General features: G+C 46.2%; 1 protein-coding gene across 4 annotated transcripts in view; it reads right to left on the reverse strand.

The window, feature by feature from the left end:
• The window catches only part of SIK3 (SIK family kinase 3), a 65,881-nt gene that overhangs the window by 19,293 nt on the left and 27,235 nt on the right, over positions 1-19,353 (reverse strand). For 2 of the 4 annotated variants that reach the window (XM_015883891.2, XM_015883890.2), the window contains exons 2-10: positions 15,459-15,575; positions 13,775-13,838; positions 9,039-9,200; positions 3,373-3,497; positions 2,924-3,047; positions 1,444-1,562; positions 1,007-1,117; positions 714-857; positions 66-146 (exon numbers count right to left, since the gene is read on the reverse strand). In XM_015883891.2, the coding sequence (XP_015739377.1) occupies positions 66-146; positions 714-857; positions 1,007-1,117; positions 1,444-1,562; positions 2,924-3,047; positions 3,373-3,497; positions 9,039-9,200; positions 13,775-13,838; positions 15,459-15,500 (972 nt within the window). In that variant the 5' untranslated portion in view covers positions 15,501-15,575. The remainder of the gene's footprint in view (positions 1-65; positions 147-713; positions 858-1,006; positions 1,118-1,443; positions 1,563-2,923; positions 3,048-3,372; positions 3,498-9,038; positions 9,201-13,774; positions 13,839-15,458; positions 15,576-19,353) is intronic. The other 2 variants (XM_015883893.2, XM_015883892.2) reach the window with 1 other exon arrangement.

The raw sequence follows: 19,353 nt of genomic DNA on the forward strand, positions 1-19,353 counted from the left end.
ATCAAAAGGCTTCAATGCAAGTCTTGGAAAAGAACTTGCAGGGGTTATTGAGGGGAGTACCTCACCTCCACAATTTGGTTTTCAGGGTTGATGAGCTGGACTTGCGGCACATTGATGTTCATGGTATTGCCTGCCTGTTCCGTCTGCTGAGCAGAGTGATCAGAAATCAGTAGACAAGAAACTGGCATCTCTTACAACCCCTTTATGATCACCCTTGGACTAACATCAGCAAACAGACTTAACTTGAGAAGAGAGATATTACCCTGGAGCTACTGAAGGTGTCCTTAATTCTTAAGGGATTGCCTCAATTTCCCTCCCTATCCTCACTTCTGTTCAGGCAGGACCAGCATCTCTCCTCCTTCTCTTACGACCTGGCCTCTCCTAAAACAAATACTCATTTATTGGATAGTATCTCAAGTTGAGCATCATGCAGTGGTCATGGTCTGTAAACTTTATTTCCCATCCTGTAAGCCTCACGTTGCTTTTTCTGTCACTAGGTTAACTAACACTAGTTTTTTGTCTGAAGAATATCTGGTAAATCCACAGTCAACAGACTCACAATTACAGAACCCAAAATACACACAAGGTTCTCAGACACAGAAGATCTCGGCACTCGGCACAATGAGAACACTCAGAAATAAGTCCAACCTTAACAGGTAAGGGACTGTCTGACCTTCCAGGGTATATCCAAGTATCATACAAGCAGGATCTACCTGGATGTTAGCAGAGGTGGGGAAGGTCACTGTCCGTGGTATACTTGGAGATGGGGCAATGCGCAGATTCTTGTGCCTCTTCAACCGGTCACAGAGCAAGCTGTAGATTGCACTGAAGTGATCATAAGCATCAGCTCTTAATGACTAGAAGAAGAAGAAAAGGAAGAAGTGGTCAACTCTTTCCATCAAGCAGCAAAATGAGCTCCATGCTCAGTTACCAGACACAATAAGCAACAGATATTTGTTATCCAGCTGCAAGAGGCAGCACACAATGGTCAGCTGCGGAGCGTTACCTGAATTGTGCGTTCCTTGTCCAGCCCCATTTCTGCCATTGCTAACAACACATCCTCATTCAATGGCTCCATCTGCCTCTCTGTCTTCAGGTGCTGACACTCTGCTATCAGCTGTAAGAGCACAGATACAGACTTCAGTGCTTACATACCCAAAGGCACTGAGATGAGTCACAGCACTCTGAAGATCCAATTCACAAGGCTCAGTCTGCAAGCTGGCATGAGCTTTGAAGGCTGATGGTACATCAGTTCAAAGGGGAAAAAATAACAAGTAATCAGAGTCAAAGGATGATATGGAAAGCAAGACAAGGGGGACACAGATAAAATGGGTACACCAGAGCTTGGAACAGGAGTTCCCAAGCAGCTGAAACAAACACTGTGGTAGTCTTGCATGTACTGAGCAAGTCCCACTCACACACAGGCTCACTTCAGCTTCTCACCCTATCAAACTCTGCATCAGCTTCCCCAAGCTTCATCCACTTGTGTTTGCAGATCTGGTCCATTGAGAGCCGCTTACTTGGGTCCAAGACCAGCATGTGGCGGATCAGATGTTCACATTCTGCAAGGGAACAGACCAGTGAGTAACCACAGTGAGGAACAAAACTTCTGCAGCAGGCAGCCTTGTGCCACGAGATCAATAGCAAGTCTTCCCTCAAAGCAACTCCTCCATAGGAAGTCATATGCAGCAAAAATACTGCTTCTCCTTCTGGACCTTGCACCCATTCCATGTACCACTTGGCTGCAGGAATTTGATGCTATATGTAGGCAGCTGAGAGGACAAGAGAACACAGCCTATCTCAGACAGAATGAAAGTGAGATACTCAAAGTTAAAGGGACTGTATTTGCCAGTGAATACCCAAAGCTTTCTAGCTAAGTACTGGTTTAAATCAGTCAGCACAGGAATAAAAGCTTCTCTCAAGACACCTCAGTAGCTGCTGCCACCCCAGCACAGGAGCATCTCCCCTCTTTGAAGCTACAAAGAGCAATGGCAGCATCAGCTGTCAGTGCCAAGCTCCCAGTGCCACTGCAGCCCCTATAGATGAGATCATTCTAACTCAGAGCCTGTTTTTGCTGGCTGTACAGTTTTCCAAATCTGATCTGAAACTACTTTTGGAGCAAATTTCTACTGCCAATACAGACATAAGTTAGCATGCTCCTTTTACACTTACCTCACTCAGGATTTCCCCATGCTAGGGAGGAAGCCAGCCAGGCCACAGTATGCTTGTGCTGTCTGCCAGCACCCCTAGGTGGCATGCTGTCACCCTGTCCCAGCTTGCCTTGCCCTGCACCATCCAAGGCAAGCAAAACACAGCTGCCATGGCTCGGGCTCCTGTAGGAATACCTCTCCCAGGGAGCTGCCACAGCAAAATGTGCCTTTTTTGTCCTCCATGAATTTTTCCACTAAAAGGTATCATAAAATACGAGCTGCTCTTAAGTGAAGTTGGTTTTATCTGACAATTAATCACATTTTTCAGAAACAGGATTTATTACCCAGGCATTTGGAAACACACTTGCAGAAACAGGACATGGACATTCACTTGTGGTGGGGATATTACAGGAAATTAATGTGCTGTAATGCTGTAAGAAGCTTCTTGTCTAAAGCAGATACAGTGAAAGCTTCTATATTCCTCCATTTTTAGCTTTCGCACTTCCCAGAATTTACTAAGGATGGATCTTTGCTGATGTTTCGCTTCAGCTTGTAGTTATATGCACACATGGAATTCAAGATATTTTAGAAAGAATATTTGAGTTTCTAAATTCTAGATTCAAAATTCACTTTCGCTTCCATTGCAAAGCACTATCCATCCAATTGGCTTCCTGCTATACCACTTACCTGACATATAAACCAGCTGGTGTATTGAAATCTAAGTGTTTCCATCTGTAAGCAGAGATGTGAGCACTGCAGGCACACAGCCTTACCTGTGGACATGAAGAATGGAATGCGAAACTTCCCGCTGAGCACCCTGGCACGCAGATTCTGCAGCGTGCTCCCATCGAAGGGCAGAGCACCACAGACCAGCACGTACAGCACCACGCCAAGACTCTGCATCAGACAAAGGGCAGTCAGCAACAGCAGGGGATGGGCATGGGTTCATAGCAATAGGCGTTCTTTAAATAAAATGATAAATAACAAAGGAAGAACAAATCCTTGGAAAGGATCTTGTGACATCTCGGTCTTGGGCCAGCCTAGGTTCTCCTTTAAACTTCTGGCCTAACTTAAACTTCCTTCCAAGTCTTAAAGTCCATGGCTACACAAGCCAAGAGCCCAAGTATTTCTCTGGACACCCTTCTTTTTTTCTTCTCTTGTTCTAAGTACTCAAGAAGCAAAGCCAAAAATGAAACCCAACTTGAAGAGACTCATCACATACCCAAATGTCAACCTTGGGCCCATCGTATTCCTTCCCCTCAAAGAGCTCTGGGGCAGCGTAGGGAGGACTCCCACACCATGTTTTTAGCAGCTGGCCAGGTGTGAAGATGTTACTGAACCCAAAGTCTGAAAGAATAAAGAGAATGGCTTAGTGGAATGTGATCCAGTACAACTGTTGTAAACAAATGGTATTTACGTCATTTGCTGTGTCTAGTGAAGTCACATACAAGACATATAAGTCATTCAGGCTGAGGGAGCTGGGCTTGTTCAGCTTGGAGAAGAGAAAGCTGCAGGGTGACCTGATTGCAGCCTTCCAGTACCTAAGGAGAGCCTACAAACAGGAGGGGAGTCAACTCTTGGAAAGGGTAGATAACAGCAAGACAAGAGGAAATGGTTTTAAGTTGAAGGAGAGCAGATTTAGGTTGGATATCAGGGGGAAGTTCTTTACTGAGAGTGGTGAGGTGATGGAACAGCTGCCCAGAGAGGCTGTGGATGCCCCGTCACCTCTGGAGGTGTTCAAGGCTAGGATGGATGGGGCCCTGAGCAGCCTGGGCATGCTTTGAATTGAGGCCTCCAGGTTATATTCAAGAGACCACACATACATCTAGGCACTAATTTCCAACCCTCAGCTTCTCTGATGACAAGTTTCACAACCCCATTAGGGCCATGGCAGCTGCCAATAAAGACAGAGTGCAGACAAAGGGAAAAAGAACAATAAATCAAGTTATTTTCCAGAAAGCACTATATGGAACTGGAAACTTCAGTTCTGGTGGGCAGCTCTACGAACCAAGTCAGGTCATTCACCTGCAGCAAATAATAAATCCTGAAAGAGAAATTAAAAGAAAGGCCTTAATCTTATGGGCAGTCAGATGGAAGCTTATGTGGGCACTAAGGGCATTCTCTGCTCATTAACCTGCCACCTCTGGCACACAGCAGCTGAGACTTGTGCTGGACTGCTCTCAAGAAAGGTGTTCTTTTTCCTTATAAAAAGAAGGAATCCTTTTTTTCTCTCTTTTTTCTTCTCTCAGATGTATAAAAGCAAACCCATGGTCAGAGTGGGGTTTCCATGTCCCATGGACAGGACACTAAAGCAATTTCTATCAGAAGGAGCTGCTATCTGCAGACTGCTTTGCCTGTTTTTCTGCTAGAAGTGTGCCAGCAGGAGGGAGAGTGACACTAATGCATGTGGATGGGGACCCACAGCAACAAGGACACATTTCATAGCATTTGCCTGAGCAGCAGATCCTCACGGCAGGCGAAATCCTGGAACAAAACACAGCAAGCTGGAAATACTCTGTTTGCAAATTCAGCCCTATTAAACCAAAACCCACCACAGCCCAAATAGATGGTACAGGTGCAGGAAGAAACAAAACTTTCATGAAGAGCTTCATGGTGTTTCTGATTTAATTGCTGCTCCTAACTGCAGCATAGCTGGGATAACATGGAGCTGACATGGCTCACCTGTCACTGGAACACAACCCCCCCTTTTCCCTTCATTTCTTTAAATTAATACACACTCATCTTGAACATTCATCTCCATTTAGTCTGCTTATTTCTCCTTACTTCCTTCTGCCAATGCTTCTGAAGATAAGGAACTCATCATGCGTTCTTCAGCCATCACTGAAGGTTTGCCTTCCTAAACCATAGAGAACTGTGAGTTTGCCCTGCAACATTTGATACCACCCTGCTGAAAGGAATTCAGGTATCACCTTTTGGACAAAAAAACCTTCCCACCAGCACCTGGAGCTTCACAGAGCACAGCAAACCCTCCGTGCAGGGCGCTCAGCACACCCAGCAGGCACTAAGTGGCTGCTTTGTGCTCCTGCCTGCAGCCTCCGTTTCCTTGCATGATTTTCCATGACCTAATTCCAGGTGACTACTTTCTTCTCTCTCCTTCAAAGAACTTCAGCAGAAACAAGCACAGCACCCGAGCACAGCTGGGTACAGCAGGATGCAGTTCACATGACTGCCAACTCCAAGCCACCAGGTTACAGCCAGATTGTCTTCCCATCCTTACAGGGGGCAAAACCCTCACCAAGAGACTACCTGTGCTTGCAGAGACCCCCATAGAGTGGTGTATTCCTGCTTAACCTTCTAGAGAACAGGCAACATGGTGCAGACCCCTGCCCAGAACAGAGCACAGCAAATGCAAAGCCATCACGGTATCAAAACCAGGAGGTTTTGACTGGAGGAAATGGGATAATCTTAATTTCCAGAACACAAGAAAAGATGAATTTAGGCAGATGAACTGGAGGGACACAGCAGACAGCTGCACAATTGTCTTTTCCACCTCAGTAAGCTTTTGATTTACTGTCTCACTTTTACAGTGGGATTTTTAACAAGTGTCTGAGCTACGACCGCCAGAACAAGCAATAAAATCTGCAGCACTAAAACAATTTCCATCTCCTACTGGCAAAGCATTCAGTAGTCAAGTTTATCTGTAAACCAGTGCAAGAACACACTGGGGTTTTGGTACTTCACAATTCAGTGATATTTTGAACTAATTGCTCTGGTTTACTTTTATTCATCCTTTTATGCAGTGAGTGGACTTTACTCCTCTTTTGTGGTTGGTTGAAATTAGCCTCCAGATTCACTTTTTTTCCATTGAAATTGAGGAGGAGACGGTCAAAGAGCAGCTCTGCAGGGTGCCTCCTTCGGGAAGCAGTCCAAGGCGGGGATGCTGAAAGGAAAGGTGGTGAATCAGCAGCTCACAGAAGCAGCAGCTCCTGGAAGCACCTGGCATGGCAGAAAGGAAGGGTTCTGGTTGCAGGGAGCTGAGCTAATCCCTATTAGAGCTGTGGTTGTGTCTGTTCCATATGGAGCTTGGGGCTGGGAGTGTTCCTTTGGGAGCCATCAGTGCTCAATGAACTGCAGCCAAGCGAGGTGGAAATGGCACACCTAAAGCTCCCCTACCCCATCAAGGTAAGAGGGAGGACTTGGGAACATCAAAGAAACAGCCAAAAAACAAAAAAAAACAACAAAAGAGAGCAAAAACCAAAATCTCCCAAACCTCAAAAGACTGAAATAAATGTTCTTCTAAACATGACGAGTCACCCCAGCCTAGAGACACAGCAAATCCAAACACCGGGGAGCAGCCAGGTCCCATTCCACAAACAGAGCAAAAGGAAAAGGGTGTTTTGGGGGGACAAACTCAAACCTCCTGATGATGCAATACAGGGAAAATACCTCAAAGCCATCTCTGTGCTATAACACAGTGGGTCTGGTCCCTCCTGTCACCCCAGAGCAGAGCCCAGGGAGCTGCTGTTGAGCTGCACACGGGGACTTTTATCCTCTGAAGGCGAAGCAGCGAGCAGGCTCTTGCAAAAGAAATGCAAAGCAATGCATAGATCAGATTCCTGTCTGAAATCATATCCTAGGGAGGCCTGGGTATTTAGCAATAATCTCAACACCTGGCTGAACTCTCTGACTGGGAGCACAAGGGAACACAGTGCCAGCAGCTACTGAGTCAGACTGAGAAGGTACGCGGGAGCAAAGGCATCCATGGGAAAATGAGAACTGGGGTCACAGCGTTCGTATTGTACTGTTTATGGAAAAGCTGTACAGTTGCAATCAATCAAAACATAAAATATAATAGGCACGCTTCTAGTTACCACCAAGTAGAAACAGCAGCATCAGCCTGCTTCTTGCATTGCAAGTGTCAGTTGCTTAACTAACACTGAGTAAAGCCATGCAAAGCTGCAAACGCAGGTCAGAAAGACCAGTGGTGTTGTGCTAGGTAATGTGCATGGCTCCATGAGGGGTCTGAATAAAGCAAGCAGTTTGCATACAGAGCACCCAGCAGGTACACTGCTTCAGCTGGCTGAAGCTACAGATATATTAAATGTGTTGTTGAAGAGGCCAGAGTTTGACAGCATTAACAGGCTTGGCAGTAAAGGCTTTGCTGATCCTCCACCCTGCAAAACAAGGTTCTGTGCAAGTCTGCTGTATTTATTCTGGAAGGTCGACAGTGAAAGTAATCGGTTTCTATCGCTTCTTTTTTCTTTTTCTTTTCTTTTTTTTTCTGCTCTTGAAACAATGGAAGCTCTGGTGTCAGGCTGCAATTGATGAGTTATAGGGACAAAACTTAATACTCGGAAAATCCTATACCATAAATCAGCTTTTCCAGGCTACTATTCAAATCTGCTCCATCTTCCTGCCAAGAAAAACACTGCCACTACCAGGGTGGGAAATACCTTCTGGAGACCATTCTGAGAGCAGGGATTTGGAAAGAAAATAGTTTCCACCTTCCCCAGATAAAAAAGCCTCCATGATTTTCAGGCATTCACTGAACTTGCTGGTGTGCTCATGTGGTTGTTCCCTTACACACAGATGAGATTTTACCCCTTGAACACACGATGGCCTCAGATCATGAGTGCATCTGTTTGCACACAGCAGACACCGTGCTGCTTACACACGCTTCCCAAGCAGCCTTTCTGCCAGACTCACGGCTTTTGTAGTAAGTTACAGTCTCAGGCACTTTGGGTTTTTTTAATTCATGTTACAAACCCTTGTAAAAGCTGACAAGCTCTCAGAGGAACCCCATTAACACAGGGCACGGGTAACAAAGTGCCTTCCAAAAACACTCTGGTATGTGTTAGTCTCTAGTAGAATTAAACGTAACTATTGGCTGTTCCAGCCTACCAAACGAGATGACCAGGGCAGTACTAAATCCTCTTGTTTCAAGCAGTTACTACTTCATCCCACAAAGATAAATGAAGTCAGGTCTAGTTAGTACATCACAGAGCTCAACAGCCAAGGCTCATTCTCATGTACAAAAGGAATAGACACCGGGCATGCTAGGCCAGCTCACAAACTGCCTGAGATGTAGCTCTCTGAAAGGACAGCAGTTAGCAAAAGAATCACAGTGTTTTGAGTTGGAAGGGACCTTTAAGATCATCGAGCTCCAGCCCTCTGCTATAGGCAGGGACACCTCCCTCTAGACCAGGTTTCTCACAGCCCCATCCAGCCTGGCATTGAATTCCCCCAGGGAGAGGAGGTTCACAATCTCACTGGGCAACCTGTTCCAGTGTCTCATCACCCTCATAGTAAAGAATTCCTTTTTAATACCTAGCTTAAACTGAAGACAACTTGAAAAAGAAGCCTGCAAAACACAGGTTACAGACTGAAAGGGCCTGATGTTTAGCAGCTTCAGCTTCTCCTATGAACAACATACCCAAGTCACTAGGACTATTTTCTTACCCTGGCAGAGCAAGACAGTGAAATTAGTCCAAGACTGCTTTTTCCCCTTTTGCTTCCGTACCACTAATTTTGTTATACTTACTTTTCCATTCTTTCTCTCTCACCTGGCCTGACCTGCTTTGAAGAAATCCTAAGCTGGCAATAGCTCCCAAAACAAGGTCAGTTTCTTTATTTGTCTTGGCCATCGCTCGGTGTATTGAAACACTGCAATATCTACAGGTGCATATTTGCCTACGAAGCCAAACTTGCTTTAAAAGAAAAATTATTTTGCAGTTCTTGAAGGGAGATATAAATCTGCTGGCTATAACCTGCCAGTTCCAGCTCTGGGCAGCAGGCCACAGAGAAATCCAAAGCTTCCTTTAGCTGCACCACGTTTCCTTCTTTCTGAATACCTGGAAGCAGCCAATGCCTACATTTATTAACTTCTGAAAGCAGCTGCTTTCCTCCCACACCGTAGTCTTAGCTCACCTGCTATTTTGATGTTAAGGTTAGCATCCAGAAGAAGATTTTCTGCTTTGAGATCTCTGTGAACGATGTTACGGCAGTGACAGAAGTTGACAGCAGCCACAATTTGCTTGAACTTTCTCCGAGCTTCCTTCTCCGCCATGCGCCCGTGGGCCACCAAGTGATCTGTGATGGACAAAGCAGAGAACAGTGCTTACTGACCACTTGGAGCTGGGAAACCAATAGTCTGCTTTGGTTTGAAGCTTCGGGGCTTCAAATCTGCTTCTACACCAAAATAAAAATGCAGCTTTTTCAGCTTTTTCCTTTGCTTTCTTTGCCCCACTCCAACAGTTTGAATATCTACCCAGGGTCCTGCTGCTGGTAGCACTCCACAAGGAAGCCTTGGCCAAGGCCCAGCCTCAGTGCTGATGCATGCAAGCACCCACTGCAAGTGCTACAGCTCAGAAACAAAGTTGTTTTAGGACCATCTTTACTTCTGTGATGCAATGAAGAAAATTGTCCCTCATGTTTCAAAATACACACAGAAATTCCCAATCTCTGGGTACCTGGTGTAAAAATATATTGGTAATACTGAACACACTTCATTATGAAAATGGAGCTTATCTCTATTAAGAAAATCTGAATACTCTCAAGAATTTCACTGAAAAAACCACCACCCAAAGGCAGTGTCTGTGGCCAGACAGGCTACTATTGTGAACATGGACAGAAGAAGGCTCCATTTGACCTAAGAGATCACAAAGGCAGGTATCCAACAGCAACAAGCCTTAAATCAATCCGCTTACAGCTGGAAAGCACCAGGCTTACAGAAGCCACTAATCATCCTGCTCTGTTAAGTCAGGGCAAACAGGGCAGAAAAACATGGCAGAGAAGGGAGAGACAAAAGCATGATCCTGAGCATCACAGAACAGGAACACAGCTCTGCCAGGAAAAGGAATTGGCAATTAAAGAGTTGAAGGCAGCTCCACAAGGGGCCTTCCCATCATTCTATCTGTGCCCACACACCACGTGGCATGCAGGAAGGTAACCTGGATGGGCAGATGGCTTAGAAAGGAATCACGTGAGGACTGAATGCCCAGCACTCTCTCCTCACTCACCTCAAGAGGCCCTTCTGCTCAGGTCCATCCCAACACCTCACAGCCAAAAACCAGGCCGAAGGGATTTCATTTCACCCTATAAACTCTGCTCAAATTGTAGGGCTCAATAGAGATATTTCTTCTTGAAAATGATACAAATAAATCACTTCTGAAGGTTTCTCATCAGGTGGTTGTATTCTTCCCAGCCACCCATTAATTAAAAAACCTGTGACATAATTGACTTGCAGTAAATACTAATTACTGAGACACATGAAAGCAGTTCTGCCTGCTTCTGTCTGCAGAGCAGCCTACTTCTCTGTGCTCATACTGAAGGGAGTCCACCACCAATGCCAATATGTGGCCCTTAACTCCCTGCTAGCAATAGCATCATTTACTCTCATACATTGTATTTCACCTTTTCCTTTGCATGGTCACACACCGTGTGCCCAGAAGAGCTATGACGGTGATGAGCGCAGTCAAGAAAGGGACTGTTCCAACACAGGCATTACTGCTGATTAATAGATAGCTCAGCCCTAAACAAGTCAAGGTCATTCACATTTGTAATCCTCTCAAGTCTGGGAACACAGCCTGCTGATGCAGTAAGTGCTCTTAAAACCAAGTGCAAAGTTCCAATCTCTCAACATTTCGGAAATCATTCAAAGACATTCTCCTACAGGCAAGAAATCAAACCCAGCTACTGCAGCAGGCACACTTCTATGAGGCTCTTGATGCATATTTTTGCCCAGCACAGGCTCAGATACAAACTAAAAACTTTCATGAAGTGCAGAAGTACACAGCTGGAGCTGCACTTCACACCAAGGAGAGGAAAACCATTCCTATTTCAGCACAGAACTGGCACAGCCAATGGGTTCCTGCATGGTGAGCTTCAAGGGTCTGGGCAGATCCTGGTTCCGGGCACTGCCCAGGGCTCAGCCCTGCTGCCATCAGGTGCTACATGCTTCCTGCCAGCTGCTCTGTCCACTTGGTCTGGAAACACAGCTTCCCTATTATCAGTGCTGCTTGGGCTGCAAAAAAGTCCTTTTAGGTTAGACATGAAATTTCACATTTAACCAAGAAATCCAGAGCACGGGCCTGTCCCCGAGCTCCGCACGTAGGCGCAGCATTCAAAACACGCTGACATTTCTGCACAAGCTCCAGAGGAAGGAGAGGAACAATGAAGCTACAGAATACTCTGCATACCACCAAGGGCAACTGTATGCCAAAATTAACCATTGCAAGCTTAGTCTGCACAAACCCCTGCTGCAAAGAGGGTACAGAGGTGGCCGTGGCTCGGCCGGAGCGCTGACCTCAGGCACACCAGAGCCAGGAGCTGCTGGCTCCTATGCACCAAATGCTTCTGTCACCGTGTCCTCCTGGAGCTGAAAAGGTGCAAGGACTTGATCTCACACAGCAGCCACTGGGACAAAACCGACACTTGTTCAGCTGGAAGTTCCACCCTGTGTTACTGCCTGTGGAATATTTGCAGCTGTAAGGCCCAGTTTAAACCTTCAGTGGTTTTGTAAAGCATCAGAGGGAAACAACTTAGATTTGCTTCAAATGAACCTGAAGCTCACAGTGCTGTAGCGATGTAGCTCAGATTATATGAGGCACTCAGCTTTACATCGAGCATTCAATGCAGAGGAAATCAAGGCCATCTCACAGACATTAAGAGAGAAAGAAGAGATGAAGGACAAAGAACACACGTGTTCAATACAGGGGACATATCCCATGCCCAGGAGGTGGCAGATAATCCAATGAGAACAAGCATTTTTCTCCCACGTACCCTTGACACTGGAGCACACGCTGCCATACTCTGTGAGGATGTGAGCTGATGCTGTTCTGGTTTGCTGGCCATGCAGTGAGAGCTGAGCTCAAGGGCTCTTCAGGCTGCACGGTGCCTCTCCAGGCCCACCTACCCACTGACCTTGGCAGCCCACACTGCAGGGAGATGCTCCCTGGGCAACGCGAGGATGTGATTCTGCAGTGCTAGAGATGCTAACGACTGCAAGGCAACATTTCCAAAATGGGCTGCTGCTTCCTCCCAGTAAATTGCTTCCTCTCTTAGAGCAGAATCTTAATGGCTACCCAGGAAACTCTGATTACAGAAACCTGAGACTTTGGTTTTCCTTTCTCTGCTTTAATGCTTCAGGGTGCTGGGCCTCATAAAGGACCTGGAAATGCAAAAAGCCCAGCACAACCTCACAGCCATGGGCTGGAAAAACATCACAGCTACTGCACCACTGACAGCGCTTGGGCTGACTGCTCCCAGCTCTGAATAAGGATAAAATGCTGGGCAGTAAAATGGGAATTAGCCATTCTAATGGGCTGAATTTACTACAGCATAAAATATTTCAGAAAGCAATTAGATTTTTCACTTCAACTCATGTAGAAAACTATTTCTATAACCAGGAGAATTCATTCCAAGTTTGCATATGAGCTCGCACATAGTTCTGGATTTTAAAAAAGGATGAATTGTCCCTGCCAAATTCAACAAAAGAAGGAGAAAAAGTCAAAAGGAATTCATACTTTCCTGCAGTGATCCACATACAAGTGAAGTCTCATAACCACTGGCAGCGTCTGATACGCTTTCAGATGATTGTGCTGCAATTATGGCTTGCTGCACAGCATCAGATGAGTTTCACAAGCCCTCAGAACTGCTGAGCATTCAGCACCATGATTAATGTTTGAGTAAACAACTGGGAGACTCAGCTGAGTGAAGGCAGGGTTTCAACACACCACTCATGCTCTGCAAGCACCAGCCACGACTCACCTCTTCCCTCAGCTGCCACCTCCCAAAGGAGAAGGAAGGTGAAGGATGTGGATCATGCCAAGAAGAAAGTATGGCAACCATTTACAATGGTACTGAAGGACGGTTAGGAACCACGTTCACTAGAAATCAGCACCTCCCAGCTAAAGTTGCCCTATCTTTAATAATTTGGGGGGTCTCTTGTTGCATCAAGACCTTTATCTTTTAGTGCACTCAGCTTCGCTTTCAAGAGGGTAAGAGGTGCTGAACAAAAGTGAGATTCCTGCACTGACTTAACAGGACAAGTTGGAGAGCAAACAACCAATAAGCTAGGCAACAGCTCTTGCAATTGTGCTGCATAGATATTTGCGTGTGTGTGTTAAAAAATATAAAGAAATGTGGTGAAGAAAGCTCAGAAGAAACCTTGCTAGCAGACAATGGAGTTTAAAATGAACATAGCTAATATATACTAAGATAACATTCAATACGTAAAATATATATATATGTACCCACATGCTTTTGAGAATGAAATACTACAGAACTACAGGAGCCTATTTGTTTTTGAGTGCTACTAACACATGCCAGCATTTGACCTACAGTCAACAAGTTCCAGATGACCTGCTGGGAAGCGAAGCCCTCAGCATCGTATACAACTGGTTAATGCCACAACTTATTTAATCTAAAGACAGCATAAAAGAGCAACACCACCTGTCAACAAAACCCAAAGAAGAAGCAGAGGTTATGGAAGTTATTTTTCCATTAAGTTGGTATCATTTATTTTTTTACTCCCTTTGTCAATGGAAAGTTCTCAGGCTGAAGGGCATCTCTCAACTGAAACAAGAGAGCAGGGCAGCTATTTTCAGTTTACTGTAGTTAACTGAGTGCATTATCTGATTAAAGAATGCAATAAATGTACTTACCAAATATTTCCCCTCCGCTGGCATATTCTGTCACCAGATAAATCATCCTCTCTGTCTCCATAACCTGGACATAAGGACAGAAAAGCAATGGATAAAGGAGACTGCTTCATGCAAAGAGAAACACCATAGAAATTTGCATTCCTTCTATAGCATGTATCCAGAAAGCATGGTTTTAAACTCAGATTCCTAATAAAAAAAACCCAACAATTAAAGACTCTGAATTCCCAAATCCAGGTTTTAGTAACTTTTATTTAGGATTCTGGGGCAAGAAAGAAAGCATGAAGAAATCAGTCTACAAAGAGACATTCCCTAAGTATCTTAACATGTCATAATTCTGTAGTGTTTGCTGTAGGCATTTCAATTTTGGTTATTTGGCAAAAATAGCTAAACATTAACCTCACTCACTTCTACTCAGTTTTAACTCCTTGGAGTCCAAATAATTGCTTACATCCACCAGGCAAAGATCAGAAGCAGACTGGTCTTGAACAGACAAGGGTTTGATTCTGAGGAATGGCATAACCATTCTTGAGGGTTTAACTTCTCCCTTAAAACGCATACATGAACATCCCATTACAGAAGGAAATAACTCCTGACTACTTCCCCAGAATTTCAAGTTTTCACATTCCATTGCCTGCCATCAGAGAAGGGAAGCCACAAACAGCAAGTTACTCAACTTAATTAGTCTCTTGCACTGTAATTCTTTCCCAAGATAAGGGGCCCTGGACAATGTGTGTGCCTGCCCAAAGAGGAGCTGACTTCCCAACCAGAGCTGGGATGGAAGCTCTGTCCCTTCCCAGTTCAGGCTGTGGCTGTGAGCAGAGGGCAGGTGGTCCTGCATAAGCCTGGCAGGCAGCAGGCAGCTCTGGGAAGGGACTGATAAGCAGCCATTTTCCTCCAGCTTCCCAGAAATCAGATTGCACGCAACAGAAGAGAATTTGTACAGAGCTCTCAAACACCCTTCGGTTGTAAATAATTGTGCGAGGCCTTGAATCAAAAAGATTCAGAGAGGGAATATTCAGTTTCCAGAATAGCATTGAGCATTTCACCAAGGTGTCGGTCCCTCTTACTTCCTTGCTCCCATCACTCTGCTCACTTCTGGCTTGTTGCACCTTCCCTGCTGTTCTGTTTGACCACGCTGAATACGTGCGTAAAAAGCAGCACAAGTAGGTTCTGTCTCTGGCAATTCTGTTTGCAGAGTAAAAACGCCAAAGAAGCAAAAAGTCTGCAAACATCGGACAAAAGCAGGTGTGCCATTGCTATTGATCACCTTCCAAGAAAGCACAGAACAGATCAGCAAGTCCACAAACCACCAGGGAGTTGTGCAGGGAGAGGAGAGCAGCACGCTCTCAGTCCTGCTAGAGGACGAGAATTATTCTCTCCCTTCAACTGAGAAGGGTAACCCACATCCGGCTTCAACTGGGAAGCTGAAAAGCAGACAATAGCCATAAAGTGATGGCAAAGGGCCAGCCCCCAGCGGAAGTGTGATCTCCCAGAAAAGAGAAGGGTTAGCCACACTTTTTGCCTGTCCTCTTCTCACTCAAGTACTTTGAGATCTTAAAAACATAAAGGACTTTCCCAGCACTTCACCTACAAGGAAGAGAGGGACAAATGTATGGAACACACTGTTATACAGTGTAAAGGTGTAGTGAAGAGACAGGGAAAACTCACTGCAAAGTGCACCTACCTGATATAACCTGATGATATGTGGATGGCAGAGCATCTTCATAATCTGAACTTCTCGAAATATCTTCTTCAGATTCTCTTCATCCAGCTGTGTCTTATCAATTATCTTTATAGCAACCTGGAAGAAGGGGAAAAGTTAAAAAGCAGGTTATTTACCCAATTACATTTGTGAAAGAACATTAAGAAAAGACCCAAATACTGTACATAAGACTGTGCTGTGCTAAACACCAGATGAAAACTGTGCTTTGTAGTCCATACCTCGGAGAGCCTGGGAGCTCTGCACAGCCTCCAGGGGCTCTAAACACACAGATGGGGGCAATGAAGGAAAGGGAAAGGCATCAGAGCAATGGGCTCTGGTGTTATCCACACCATGGCTTGCTTACTGTAGTGGGACAGACATACAGCAGTGAGGGGATGCCAGGCAGCTAAAAAGTCTTGCACACCCCATGAGCAGCAAACAGTGCATTTGCACGGCTGCTTGCAAACCAAACTTCAGCCACCAACAAACCTCAGTGCAAGACTGTAGCTACAGTGTGGTATTTCATCTCAAGATTTGTGGGCTGGACTATCTTCCACCAGCAAGTTGTTCTGCTTAGAGATTGCACTTTCCCTGAGAAAAGACCCACTTTTATACAAGTTCTCCTGGCTTGCGTGTGATCTGCAGGACTTTAGTCCAAGAAGACTGCAGAATCACGTAAAGATCAGAGGAAGGGCATGCAAAGCAGCACTGCGGGCACAAGTGCTGATGGTGCACAATTGGAAAGACGTGACACAGGAACTCAAAGCCCAGTTATGCAAACACAAGCTTGCAGCAGGATCCAGCATTCACTAGGGATGGGGACATGATTATCTTGAAAAACCAATTTCCTTTGAAGTCTATCATGATTAAAAGCATACACAAGTCCCATTTTCTCCCTCAAACAAGATACTGCTGGTGGAAGGCAGGACTTGACACAGAATCAGCCTATAGAAACTGCACCACATGCGACTGGAATGCATCCAAGCTCTGAACTAACAGCCCTGACCTTCACACCCAGCGCAGGTGTTGGCAGCAGGGGAAGCCCAAGTGCACAGGGCCAAGCACGGGGCCCTGAGGCTGCAGATTGGGAATGGGAGCACTGCGGGATTGCTGCTGCCTGCCCAGGAGCACATTGCAGAGCTCCCTGCCAGCCCCAGTGAGGAAAGGGGGCCAGCAGCAGGTTGGTCTGGGTGCTGGTGGTATTCCTCCTCTGGTGCCAAACCCAAGTGTGATGCCAAATGATGCTCTAAGAGGCGTGACTCTGTTTAGTGGGGGAAGGGGGGAACAATACTATCTTGAGGATCTTTAAAGGCATGAGCTGAAGCAAATGAAAACGAAGCTATGTATTTTATGAGAATACCCTTGTCAGAAGAATAGCTGCCCTGCATGTGAGCAGAACCCTGAAGAGGCACTATGTACAACAAGCTGGTTTTTTCACTTGAAACACTTAGAGCAGAGGAATCATTCCAGACATCCAAGTCACCGAGCGTGCTTACTACAGCAAGAACAGAAGCTGTAAAGCAGCCAGGGCTGGCACTCAGCGTCAGGAGTAGCTGGCAGCAGCAGGGCTGGAGCCAAGGCAGAAGGTGAAGCGGCACAAGCAGCCCCTGCTCACCGCTGCCAGGCACTAACAGGCAGTGATTAACAGGGTGACAAGTTGCTGCTGGGACGCATCCCCCATGGCCCAGCAGCGTATGGCTGTGAGCTGTGCTGCTGGAGGTCCACACCGCCAGGCTGCAAGGACAGTGCTCAAGAACTGACTGGATAACTTTAGGGAGTCAGAGGAGGTTCGGGAGCGCTCACCACATGCCTCTCCCCAAGGACCTGCCTCCTATGAACAAGCTTTTGTAAAGCTTCAACTAACCATGTTTAAAAGAACGGCGAGAAGCTTCCTGCGAGAGCGAAGGCAAGATGTCTACCCAGAGACATGAGTCATTTCCAGGCACAAATATTTAAATGAGAATCCACAGGTCTGGAGCACTCCTAAGCTCCTTACTTATTTCACGGCCGTATATTTGCTCAAAGGAAATCTCATTTCCTGGCTTAATTATTTGAGTTGAGCTGCCACTTCTGGCCAAGTTCATGTGAAGGGATATAACTTAGACAGCGAGGCCAGGTGGAACGGAATGGAATCCCTTTGGTCCTCTTTGATAGCACAAGGCAGAGTGCTGCCATCCCATACACCAGTGCAGAAGGTACAAGAAGGCATTGCCTTCTTAAAGAGATCCTACCTCCCCATCAAATGGGTGGCCCTTGAGTAAGGCTGAGTAAGGCCTAAGTGAGGAAGACAAGAGACCTGGCACTTCTGAAGGAGTTTCTTCATTGAATTTAAATGCCTCCAGCGACAGAGATAACATGAAAGGTAAAAGTCTCCTGCAAAAGCCGAGGGAAAGCACCTCGTGCTCCAGTTTCAGGAAATTCAGGGCTTCCTCACCACGGCGCGGGTGGAAGTAGGAAATCCCCTCAGTGCTCCTAACAGACCATGCAGGGAGAGCCAGGGCTGGGGGCTGGTGGGGGAACCGTGTGGGGTTTGTGTTGGATGCTTGGATGCCTGCTCCCTTACACAGCACAGGCACTTCCCTTGAGCTGCATAATAACAGTGCCCAAAGGTGCTTAACCATTTTCTCCATAAAGCATTGCTTGGAATTCCTGGGCATTTTGCTAATGCTTTCTTCCCAGTCTTCTAATTGCACTGTTTTGGAGCTGATGGTTCACAGCAGGCACCAGCACACTCCACGTTCATTATTGGGGTCACCGTCCCACTGGGCCAGGAGAAATGCAGCTGGGGTCAGTGCTCTGGGCTTAGTAAAGGGCTGCAGTGCACCTCGAGGAGGAGGACGACAGCCCATCGCTCATGCCAAGCAGTGTCTGAAGGAGCCAGGTGCTGTTTCACCCCTTCCCCTCCCCTCTGCCAGGCGTCACTGCTATCAGCTAAGACCCAGACAAGTGTTCCCATCACTCACAAGACAATTCCCATCAATCACCGCCCTCGTTGGCAGCTTCAGCCGGCAACAACCAGATCCGTGTCAATGACGCACGGCGGGTGGCTGCTGTGATGAGCCTGCAGTGGGACGCAGGGCTGAAGGCACGGCCATGGCGGGGCCCACAGCTGCAGCCACAAGCGCACCTTACAGCAGTCAGAGCCATAGGAGAAACATAGGCAGATGGGTTTCCTGCTGCAGTCGAGGGGAGCGCTGACATTTATGGCCCCATGGCTCTGTAGGACCACTTGTGCATAAGGAACAGATCTCTTGAAGCACTGAGACTCAACCCCAATTAAGCGCACTCCCTCATCCCACATAAAAACATAGAGAGGAGAGAGCGAGGCTAAACATCATTAAATAAAGCACAAGTTAAGCTACAATTAAAAGTGGAAGAAAACCATTATCTAATTCCTTAAACAATGAAATGCTCTTTAAAAAGTAGTCGGAAAAATTCACTCTTCTTTTATCAAAAGTTAATGAAGCTTAGAGGCAGCAGGATATGTGCCAGCTCTGGGGCATGCATGCTGCTACCAATTAACACAATGTTCCCTCCACTTCCAAACATTTCATTTTCTTCCTTCTTGGAGCCAACTAACACACCAGTAGTTTGAGAGACAAATTGTTACTTGGAAGAAAAGTTAAGTTCTTAAAAACAACAAGCCATAAAAAGAAGGTGAGGCTTTCAAGCTGATGACCACAAGGCTGTGCTCTTTGGGTTTGGCTGGGGCATCTCCATGCTTCTCATTGCCTGGTGTGCTCCAACTTGAATATTGCTCCATGTTTTCCTGATTCTAAAGCTGTGCTGGGCATGTGTGAATGGTGAGGGCCAGCCAACCCGCTCTTAACAGGAGACTGCAGTAAGGAAATGGGTTTTGAAAGCAGCTGTGTGTACA

Source organism: Coturnix japonica, chromosome 24 (assembly GCF_001577835.2).
Source record: "Coturnix japonica isolate 7356 chromosome 24, Coturnix japonica 2.1, whole genome shotgun sequence".
In the NCBI taxonomy this organism is placed as follows: Eukaryota; Metazoa; Chordata; class Aves; order Galliformes; family Phasianidae; genus Coturnix; species Coturnix japonica.